The 12360-nt window shown below is 40.1% G+C and overlaps 1 protein-coding gene across 1 annotated transcript in view; it reads left to right on the forward strand.

Moving 5' to 3' along the window:
* The window catches only part of LOC134677318 (uncharacterized), a gene marked incomplete at its 3' end in the record, with an annotated part of 82219 nt that overhangs the window by 62990 nt on the left and 6869 nt on the right, over positions 1-12360 (forward strand). Inside the window, 5 exon segments of the mRNA XM_063535753.1 lie at positions 3111-3220; positions 5096-5224; positions 7114-7321; positions 8819-8937; positions 11459-11530. Of these exon segments, the coding sequence (XP_063391823.1) occupies positions 3111-3220; positions 5096-5224; positions 7114-7321; positions 8819-8937; positions 11459-11530 (638 nt within the window).

The raw sequence follows: 12360 nt of genomic DNA on the forward strand, positions 1-12360 counted from the left end.
CTTTAATTAATATCGCTTTAAATATTGATCCTAGAGAAAAGTGTTCAAGATGTTTTTTGGAGGAAATTTAATGTAGATAATTTATTCTTAAAAACCTATTTTGCTATGGGACACCGTTTACGAGTTATTTACAAATAACTAAAAAGGGACTTTAAAATTATTTATAATTAACTTACCCGCTGCTTTGTCTTTTTAAATATTGATCCTAGCGAAAAGTGTTCTATATGTTGTTTGTAGGAAATTTTATGTTTATTATTTACGTATGAGTTTTTTTTTGCTATGAGTCATACTTTTCAAATTATTAACGAATAAATAAAAACAAGGAAAGTTAGAATTTATTATAATTAACTTTCCCTCTTTATTATCTTTTTAAATATTGATCCCTGCGAAAAGTGTACTGAATGTTTTTTGTTCAAAATTTTGTGTAGATTATTAACGTCTTACAGCATTTTTTGATAGTGGCCACCGTTTATGAATTATTTACAAAAAACTAAAAAACGGGACCTTAGAAGTGATTATAATTAAATTTCCCGTGTTAAAATCTATTTAAATATTGATCCTAGCGAAAAATTGTACTAAATCTTTCTTGTAGGCAATTTTATGCAAATTACTTATGTAATAGAACATTTTTTTCTATGCGCCACCGTTTAAGAGTTATTTACGAAAAACTAAAAAAAGGGACCTTTAATGTCAAATATCTCACTTCCGGTCAAGATTTCGATCGAGCAACCGGCAAATTCGGATTTAGCGGGGTCTAATTAGGTTAAAAAACCCGGCTGCCAAAAAGTAATACGATTTGCCAGTCGAATCAAGAAGGAGAGCGATTTTGAATTTTTTTGTCTAGTCTATTAGTAAACTCCTGAGACCCCGCGTAGAAATGATAACATGTTGAAATAGTTATTTTCACCACACCAGCTCGGAAAGGCTTACTTTGCACTTCAAAAATGGATAGCAAAGTCGCGCTTTGCTATCAGTAATTCACATGTGAGGCAAAGAAATCAAATGCACATTTTGAGTTACAACAAACAAAATATTTTCTGGATTTTAATGAGTTACTTACGCATTCCAAATACAAAAACAACTGCTTCTGGGTCTGAGGAGGATAGATGTCAAATCACCGGGAATCTTAGAAGCTTAGGTTCGTTTTTTTAGCATTAGAAATAAGGTAAACAATCTTGATGTGTCTTTTAATTGAAAAATACATTTTAAAAATAAGTTACGGCAAATATGTAACAATTATGAATCTAATACGATTATTTATATTCTTCTGCTTTCATAAGTAATCGTTTTTGATTTTTAAAAAGCGTTTTTCAATTAAAAGACATGTTAAGATCGCTTACCTTCTTGCAAGTTCTTTCTAATGCTAAAAAAAACGAACTATAGTTTGTGTTTACTGTTAGTAAAAGTCAAATAAGCAGTCTTATGCACTACGTTTTAGGCAGAATAAAAGATTTACTTACTTAAATCACTGATATTTAAAATTAAATAAATTAAATATTCCTTTATTTCAGGCCTGTGGCCCATAAAAAGTTGTTAGTAACAATGCCTTAGTCTATGTTATAATAATAGCTCCATCGTTATAGTTCGTTCTTTTAGCATTAGAAAGAAGGTAAGCGATCTTGACATGTCTTTTTATTGAAAAACGCTTTTTTAAAATCAGTAACTATTACTTATGAAAGCAGAAGAATATAAATGATCGTATCAGATTCATAATTGTTACATATTTACCGTAACTTATTTTTAAAACGTGTTTCTCAATTAAAAGACATATCAAGATTGTTTAACTTATTTCTAATGCTAAAAACAACGAACTTTAGTATCATTTCGTCTTATCCTTTTGACGTCCCGTTTCGTAATGTTTCTACTACATGTCGGCGCAGCATATTTTTACTATACCTCTCTGCCGCCTATCAAACACTTCCGTTCTCTTGATATAATCATTCACTGTACTCGGTCACGTGATCTTCTCTGTATCCGTCAGTGTATTGTTTATGTCATTTACACTGAAAATCGTAGTTCAAGATCAAAAAAAAGTAAGACAATGTTGCCACTTTTTACTAGCGCGTCTTGTATTTATGTAAAAATAAGTAAATAAAAGTACTTTTTTAAATCGTAGGAGTAAAATTAACAATAAATAAATAATCTTAGCGTGTTTATTTATAAAAAATGAATTTACTACTTTAAAAACAATTTATTGCAGTGGCAACATTGTCTTACTTTTTTGGTCTTGAATTACGATTTTCAGTTTAGACGTTTGCCGAAGTTTTTTTGAAGGGACTGGTATGAGGTTTTTCATGGAATGGATGGGATACAATAGAGACCCTGACAATTTCTCTGCGCATGCTTGAAAATGGAACGTTATATTTAAAAAGAGGTCCGGTCTGGCCTAGTGGGTAGTGACCCTGCCTATGAAGCCGATGGCACAAAACAGATACAGAAATCAATCTACATACAAAGTGCGCTCGAGCAACGCACACATAGACACTGCTTACGGACACGATATCTCGGACCGGTTGACACCCCTGCGAGCGGGAGTGCCATCCGCTTGAGACACGCGTCTGTGACCTTTTTTGTGCAATAATGGAGAAACAAAAAAAAAGTTATTATAACTGTACAACAGTGGACGGTTGTTTAAATTCAACATTAAACGGTGAATTGTCGATTTTTAAGCTACCAGTGGTTTCAGAGAGAATGCGAATGCGAATTTATTATACACTGTACATGAGAATGCGTTTCATCCTCAACAATAAATCAAACAACTAGATACGAGATACGATACGATAGATACGAGTGCCACTACCACGATAGTTTTTTGTGCATAAGCCATAGTTCGCAACCCTAGAGCGACCGCCGAGCGTAGGTATGAAAAGTAAAGTACATACATGTGATTGACTTCTGTACCTATCTGTCTTGTGCCAATGGTCCCGGGTTCCTGGTAAGGGCATTTATTTGTGATGATACATATACTTGTTCCTGAGTCATGGTTGTTTTCTATGTATTTAAGTATTTATGTACCCACAACATAAGCATTCTTGAGCTTACCGTGGGGCTTAGTCAATTTGTGTAAAAAAATGTCCTATAATATTTATTTTTTATTCATATATTTCCAGTGATGCACTCGCAGCCGCCGCCGCCGCCGGCCTCGCCGCCGCGCAAGCAGACCTGGGAGCAGGCGCTCGCGCACATCAACCAGCTCGCCAAGGGCTCCACCAAGGAGAAGGTACTTTTCTCAAAAATGGACCGCAAAGTCGACTTTGCCATCTAAAAAATAGGTCGCGAAGCGCGTAGTTTATGGTTAGTCATAAATTAAAAAGTTAAAAACATTGCAGGATCGATTTTGGGACTGCAATGTTGCATACAAATTCCATTATTTGTCGAGTTCCAAACTTTTTAAAAGTTGATATGACCATATCAAATGAAGGCACAGGCCCATTAAACAGCCAAACAGATGATTAGTACCGCGACTATTTAGCTGCCTCAAATAGGTTGGCGTATTTTCGGCAGAAAAATACACTAATTTTTTTTTTTATAAAAAGGCGGCAATTGCTTTTTTCTGTGAAAATATATACGTAAGAACGTTGGTTTTGTAAAATATTTCTATGATATTTATATTTCTTGCACCATTTTTGAGAAAAGCACTACATATGACTCGGCTGTAAGGCTACTTGCTGGCTTCGGATTCAATTAAACGGAATCCCAAGGTCGTCCGTTTAAAACGAATGCTCAGCCTGCAAGTAGCTACTTCCGAGCCTCGACATTAATGTACTATTATCATAGACTAGGAATCCTGTAGACGGAGCTTAGAGCAATTATTTAATGAACCGATGCTGCCAAAAATACTGGGGTGCGGGGGACGAGGTGAGCGAGTCCCGTGCCGTGATTGGTCCGTTCAAAGACACGGACGTCGCACAAAGACATTTGACTGGAAAATGGAGTAAAATTACCGTATATTTGTGGCAGAAAAGGTAGCGCTACTATGCTCAGTCTCGAGGATGTCTTGTATGTGTATTTAGTACTCGCATACATATAACATTGACAAACTGCCTACAATAAAAACGTGCTATCGAGCATACAGCGCCAAGAATGATGATGGCATAATTATTTTTTCCCCTGCACGGTCGCATTTTTATCGCTTGTCACCATGCCTGTCACGTTCTAACAAGTATGTAAGTGCGAAAGTGACGGACATAGTGATATGCGATAAAAATGGAACCATGCTGCGCCCACTGGAACCGCAACTTAATAACGACATAAGGATGGGTTGTAAATTAGGCAGTGTATATGTTGCATAAAAATGCAAAAATTGCCATAGAAATTTGAACCTTTAGCGTAGGAAATAGAGTTGATTTTGCGTTGTTTAAAAACTGAGCGAAACAAAGCAAAAGCAACTCTGTTCCAATCGAATATGATTTAAATTTCATTGAGCTGAATAAGTACTATAGGTAGGACTTTGGGCCTTAGGAGGTTGAAACCCGTGTAACTGGTTGCTTTTGTAACCAATTTCCTGAGAGGAAATTCCGTAGGCGGACTTAAAAACGGAATCTTAGTTTCTTTATAATAAGCTTGAAACTCAGTTGTGTTTAATGAAAATAAGACTTATTTTTACAAGCTTTTATTTAGTTTCACCTGACCGTTGTCTGTAATCAAATCTTGCAAGTTAAATTTGATCCACTTCCCGGTTTCCGATTGAGCTGAAATTTTGCATACATACGTAAGTCTGGTGACAATGCAATATTATGGTGTCATCGAGCTGATCTGATGATGGAGACCGGAGGTGGCCATAGGAACTATGTGATACAACAACAAAACCTAATTGTGTTTGGGGTTTTTAGAATTGTCTCGATGAGTATTAGTTGCCTGTGGGAAGAAAAGTACAGTCAGTGATAAAAGCTTGTACCAAAAATGAATTTTTGGCCAAAAACTTATTATATATGTTTCCAGTGCATTAAAATCATAACAACATGTAGCATAACCGTATAACTGGTGGTGCCTTCTTAGGGTTAAACTTGTAATGGGTCTCTAACGCTGCTTAGTTTACCTACTTAATTATTATTTATTGCATTGTCTCTAATACTGTGTTCTTTCTCTCTTTCAGAAGAAACAAAAAGAAGTTGAAAAGCCGAAACCAGTGGAGGTGAAACAGAAGGAGCCGCAGCGGTCTCAGTCGCTCCCGGACAGCCAGCCGCTCTCCAAGAAACAGAGGAAACTGCTCGCCAAGCAACAGGTCTGTAATATAATCCACCATCAAAGATGTAAACCAGTGGAGGTGAAACAGAAGGAGCAGCAGCGGTCTCAGTCGCTCCCGGACAGCCAGCCGCTCTCCAAGAAACAGAGGAAACTGCTCGCCAAGCAACAGGTCTGTAATATAATCCACCATCATAAGATGGAAACCAGTGGAGGTGAAACAGAAGGAGCCGCAGCGGTCTCAGTCGCTCCCGGACAGCCAGCCGCTCTCCAAGAAACAGAGGAAACTGCTCGCCAAGCAACAGGTCTGTAATATAATCCACCATCATAAGATGGAAACCAGTGGAGGTGAAACAGAAGGAGCCGCAGCGGTCTCAGTCGCTCCCGGACAGCCAGCCGCCCTCAAAGAAACAGAGGAAACTGCTCGCCAAGCAACAGGTCTGTAATATAATCCACCATCATAAGATGGAAACCAGTGGAGGTGAAATAGAAGGAGCCGCAGCGGTCTCAGTCGCTCCCGGACAGCCAGCCGCTCTCCAAGAAACAGAGGAAACTGCTCGCCAAGCAACAGGTCACTAACCATCTTTCTCTCTCTGTGGTCGCTCCCTCACACAGACAAAACATCCTCCATACTGAGCATAGTCGCGCTACCCCCTCTGCCACGCACACGGTAATTTTACTCCATGTTCGAGTCGAAAGTGTCTTTGTGTGACGTCCGTGTCTTTGAACGGACCAATCACGGCACGGGACTTCGCTCACCTCGTCCCGCGCACCCGTTGCATGAAATAATTGCTCTAAACTCGGTCAAGAGGATTCCTAGTCTATGCTCCCTCATGACTGAGGATCGTGGCCATCGGTGGATGTGGATGCTCCACACCTGGTCTTTATGATCTGCCTCCATCGGTGCCTGTTCATCGCGTCTCTGATGACCGAGCAAAAGTTGGTTGAGGCTGGGGCCCCTTTTAACCATCTTTAATAATAAATAAATATCAGCACCTGTGAACGGGTTCCAGCAGGCGTTCTACATGACATTAAAGCTCTCCAAGGGGCCTCTACGTGTTGGATCTATATCCCCACGCGAGCCTATCAAAAGACCGGGATTTATTGGCCCGTGAAATCCAAAAGGAGACACATAATAATAAATATCAGCCGGCGTATTATGGATAGCTTTATCCATATTTATCCACGTGATAAAATATCTGTCATTGTTTAACACCGTGGGATAGAAAGTGACGGGCACCGTTTTATCACGCTGTCACATAGACAAGAACGACCATCATATCCGTACAGGGGACGTCTTACACAGATCAACCTAGCCCCAAACTAAGCAAAAGCTTGTTCTATGGGTGCTAGGCGACGATATACATACTTACAGGTATAGATAAATACAAATTTACATAGAAAACACCCATGACTCAGGAACAAATACTTGTGTTCATCACACAAATAAATGCCCTTACCGGACCCGCTAGGCCAGACTGCTCGTCATCTTGGTGTCTTAAATAAGATATGTAGTTTCAAAATTCTAAAAATAATACCACCTAAAAACTTTCTCTCTAAAGTTGTTTTGATGGCAGCATGTCTCTAATGGTTGTATTCCAGCTGTCCAATTTCCATTGGAGACGCAATACAATTGTCAAATGTGTATTGCGTCTCACATCTTGCTTTAATGAGAGAGTGAAACGCAATTATGCAAAATGTGAGACTTTGCACAAAGATATTGGACAAATGGAATATCACCCTTACATAAACTGTCTATAGGCTGGTAAAGGTGACAGTCCATTTCCAACGACAGCTGCATTACTGTTCATTTTACTATGGAAATTGACAATAACAGCGACGCGTACTAGGAGTGCAGCTGCGGTTAGAAATGGAATGTTACCATAAGATTGACCAATATGTTAAAATTTAATCGCATTTTTTTTCTAGGCCGAAGAAGAGGAGCGAAAGAGACAGCAGCAGCTCCAGAAGCAAGAAGCGAAGAGTAAAAAGGACAAAGATAAGAAACCTGAACCTGCCAAAGCTGAACCCAAGAAGGCAGACAAGAAGGACGCAAAGAAACAGGAGCCAGTCAAGAAAGAGGATAAAAAAGATAAGAAGAAGGAGAAAGGGAAGGAGAATAAACAGGAGAAGGCTGGTGGGTTTAAGTTTATTTCCTCATATCCTGTAGCCGCCCAGAGACCTATAAAAAGGTCTCCTGTTCCATTCTAATTTGAACTTTGTGTTGACAAAATAAAATTTCATTTTGCTTGGCAAGGTTTGACGTATGGGCGGCTAGAGGTTATAGTAAAACGAGGTCATCTAGTAGAGCGTTCGACTTTCAATCCGGAGGTCGCGGGTTCAAACCCCGGCTTGTACCAATGAGTTTTTCCGAACTTATATACAAAATATCATTTGATATTTACCAGTTGCTTTTCGGTGAAGGAAAACATCGCGAGGAAACCGGACTAATTCCAATATGGCCTAGTTTACTCTCTGGGTTGGAAGATCAGATGGCAGTCGCTTTCGTAAGAACTAGTGGCTACGCCAATCCTCTGGATTAGTTGCCAAGCGGACCCCAGGCTCCCATGAGCCGTGGCAAAATGCCGGGATAACGCGATGAAGGATAGAAGATAGTAAAACGCCCCTCATATGATCACGTTTTATATGATTTCCTGCGTAAAAAACTATTTTAGAGTCCCTGCAACTTGTTTTCATTTGTCATTGTTAATACGCCAGTTTAACCTCCTAAGGCCCAGCCATACAAATGAAAAATCCAAAATTTGCCACTGAAATTTGAACCTTTAGCGCAGGGAATAGAGTTGATTTTGGTTCTGTTTGAAAATTAAACGAAACAAAACAAATGCGACTCTGTTCCAATTGAATATGATTTAAATTTCATTGAACTGAATAAGTACTATAGGTAGGACATTGGGCCTTAGGAGCTTCAGAAGCGTTTTGGCGTGGTAGTAACATAAGCATAACCCTCCAACTCTTTATGTTTTGAGGACGAAGGCGCAAAACTTAATTCAGATCATAGTCTAATAAAACAAGGTCTTCTCTTCCCAGAGTGACACAAGCGTACGTCACAATAACATTGCCACTTTATATAGCGCTATCGCATATTATATAGCGCTGTCGCATTATGACATAGGCTTGTGTCAGTCACTTGGTCGGAAGAGAGTACCAGGCGGAGTATATTATTATACCATGGGTGCACACACCATACTCAAAAATATGTCCCATAGCTCTTATTTCAGCGAATTAAGAACTATGGGACATATTTTTGAGTAAGTTATATTCAACCATATTTTTATGCTTAACTGCAAGCCTATTATGGATCGGTTTATCCACATTTATCCACGTGATAAAACAACTGTCTCTTTTTAACTCTGCGGGATAGAAAGAGACGGACACCGTTTTATCACGCTGCCACGTAGACAAATACGACCATCATATCCGTACTGTATCAAAGAATTATTGTTTTTGAAAAAGTATAATGTACCAAAAATCGTGCGCTGTACGTGTTGTAGCGATTGAATTGCCAAACGTTTACTTTTGACATTTACTTCGGCCAGTGCATTGCATTAATACCCCCTATTGATATTTCTCTTGTAACTAATGTCAAGTTAACCGCGTATCTGTCTCTTTCCAGCCCCACAACCGGCACCTGCCGCGAAGCAGACGAAGCAGAGCAAGAAAGAGAAGAAGGAACAGAGAGCGCAGGTCATCAACATCACAGCCGACACCACCATCGAAGTGGTCAGCAAAAAGGTGCGTTCACTCTACCTAAGGGTGGTATTCCATCTGTCCAATGTCTGTGTGTGTCTCTCTCACCAGAGATATATATAACTCCGTATAAGATAAATAAAGTCTAAGAAAAAAACGTGCCTCGGAAATCAAGAAAAAGTCATTCTCGATTATATGGCGCCATATACCTTTGGGTTATTCTCGGCTAGATGGCGTTGACGACACCGTTTGATATTTAACAATTTTAACACATATCAGTGAAAGAACATGGGTCAGTATGGAGCAATAAAAATTAAAAATCATTTATCGGTAAACATATTTTGATTAATTGATACATTTTCAATTTTATTTTGTGTTTTAATCGTGTGTGGCAGTAAATATACCGTGACTACAAAATTTACTTTGGCAATAGCCCTCTATACTATCTATTCTCTTTGCTCTCACGAAGCAAAATGTGAGACGCAGGACACATTAGACAAAGACATTGGACAGGTAGAATACTAACCCTAATGAATACGTTAAAGTATACCTAGTCGGTTACTAAGGGGTCATTCATTAATTACGTCACACGAATTTCTAGGATTTTTGACCCCTCCCCCCCTCCTTGTCACACTTGGTCACATTTGGCAAACCCCTCCCCCCTAGTGTGACGTCACATTTTTTCTACGAAATCGCCAAATCGAATTAAGTAAGTACCTAAGTATTATTAATATTTTATCAAAAGATTTTTAACGATATAAATATTAGTAATTTTATAACCTAAAACTGCCTAGGAAAGAAAATTAAACGAATAAAAACGATTATCGTTTTAAAAATTTGTTATTTAAATGTAGAGCGAATAAAATAATTTAAATAAATTTTCGGTTACTGATGAAGTTAAAGTGACGTCACAAAGTTTGTGTCTCCCCTCTCCCCCATGTCACAATTTGTCACATTTTCTTGACCCCCTCCCTCCCCCTAAACGTGTGATGTAATTAATGGATGACCCCTAAGTTCTGTTACTCGATTTGCAACCTCTTTCTTTCCGTTAAACCAAATGCTACCGAAAAAATAAAAAAATGACATAATGTTTACACACATAACATTTATCTCGTCGTATTTATAATGAATTGGGGCCTTAAAGAGAACCGTGTCGCTGTGATTGCGTTGCACAAATGTGGGCACCCGCCAAACATGATTTTGAAGGTGCTTGAAAACCTGAAAATCAACAAACAATTTGTTTATCGCACAATTAATAGATACAATAGTACCCTGAGCTTCGATGACCGCAAGAGAGCCGGAAGACCACGCACCGTTCGGACCCCAGCCACAGTACACTAAGAACAGTAGTGAATCTAAGGCCGCTCGGCAAGTTATTTGCCTACTCTTGCGTTGGCGCTTAGGGTTGTCACTACTTTTATTGTACCTTCATACTGATACGCGACCCGGCCGCCGCGCCCCGCGCCCCACGGCGCGTTGGTCAACGACACCTTCTCGTAACTCATGAGGCCCTGGTACTTGCTCCTTGCTAAATTCAATTTATAAAGAGAGAGAAGAAGAAGAAGAGAGAGAGCTAAGAGTTTTTTCTCGATTTTAGCCACCGTAGCCTATGGAGACTAACAAGTAACGCTAAGCGGTATTCGTAGGCAATGGATGTTCCTATATTAAGGGTGTCATATGTGCGTTTCTGACTTATGATGCAATTGTTCCTACAATACAATACGACCGCGGCGAGCTGTACTGAGGCCTACCGAGAGCAGACAAATGCGAGCGGGTGGGCAGCGTACTCGAATGCACGCGATCACAGTCGCGGTACAGCCCACACTGCCGCCACCGTATTCCCCGTATTTTATGCTAATGTGTGCGTGGCAGCGCGTGCGTACACGGCGTCCGGCGCGCACGCACACATTCAAGCCGGCAGCGGCACATTTCTATGAAGATTCACTACTGTTCTTGTACTGTGCCCCAGCTCTGATAAAGGCAGTGAAGGCGAGAATTGCATGAAACCCCGTCCGCAAGCAAAAGTTCTTCGTTCGCTTCGAACGTTTTTCGTTCCTTCCATTCCGTTACCGTTATACAAAGTTTATGAAAGTTTTTTTCACCTGTTTGGATCAACATCGAGCTTGTGATTCCGAAACATTGAAAGAGTCCAAATTAAAAAAAAACGCAGTTTAAACAACTTAACCTTTTGAACGCCATTAACGCCAAGAACACCTAAAGGCGTCGTAACACTCTTAACTAGTCGTGCCCACAGCGCCAACTATAAGTGTTATGGCGGACACTGTCAAGGTAACCTACACTCTTTTAAATAAGGTTTACATTAGCTCGCTTACGCCCGTGATTTAGGCGTGTGAGTGACGTTTTTGTTTAAATATGACGTAAAGCGTTCAAAATGTTAAATAACATGGCTTTTCTACAGGGTGGCTAAAAAATAAGTGCATTCCCTTTGCCAGGGAGGTTTTGGGATTATACTGAGCAGCTTTTACCTATGAGACCAAACCCGAAATAGCAAATTTTTATTTGTGCATATAGAGGTGGAGATATGAATGTGTGTGTGTATGTGCAGGGCTCGTGCGGTGTGGAGTCGGAGGCGCCGGCGGCTTGCAGCATCATGGAACAGCTCAGCTGCGGCGTGCAGGTGGGCTATCTGATCTCTATACTTGGGTTATTCGCGGACGGTCTAGAACGCAAAATGACTAGTGTAATATTTTGCCTACTTCACTTTTAGTCTACATCCCAACGGATGTAGACTAAAAGTGATGTAGGCACGGTCCAGAACGCAATATGCCTACATCATTTTCGTCGTTTTTAGGGTTCCGTACCCAAAGGGTAAAACGGGACCCTATTACTAAGACTTCGCTGTCCGTCCGTCCGTCCGTCCGTCTGTCACCAGGCTGTATCTCACGAACCGTGATAGCTAGACAGTTGAAATTTTCATAGATGATGTATTTCTGTTGCCGCTATAACAACAAATACTAAAAACAGAATAAAATAAAGATTTAAATGGGGCTCCCATACAACAAACGTGATTTTTGACCAAAGTTAAGCAACGTCGGGAGGGGTCAGTACTTGGATGGGTGACCGTTTTCTTTTTGCTTTTTTTTGTTTTTTTTTTTGCATTATGGTACGGAACCCTTCGTGCGCGAGTCCGACTCGCACTTGCCCGGTTTTATCTTTACGTTAGCGATGTCGACAGAGCCCCGCTGTCGCGGGGCACCTATTCTGTGCTGTTTGACTTTGGCCATTTGAAGATAACTAACGAACCTAACCTACCTAGTGATATAAAAAAAGTCGTCATTTTGCGTTCTAGACCGTCCGCGATGTAGACTAAAAGGGATATAGGCAACATATTACACTAGTCATTTTGCGTTCTAGACCGTCCGCGATTATACCCTATACTTCATGAACCTCGTAAGTCGTATATAACGGGATCTGGCATGAGGGGTGGGGAGAAATGACCAAGTGGGA

Source organism: Cydia fagiglandana, chromosome 26 (genome assembly GCF_963556715.1).
Source record: "Cydia fagiglandana chromosome 26, ilCydFagi1.1, whole genome shotgun sequence".
In the NCBI taxonomy this organism is placed as follows: domain Eukaryota; kingdom Metazoa; phylum Arthropoda; class Insecta; order Lepidoptera; family Tortricidae; genus Cydia; species Cydia fagiglandana.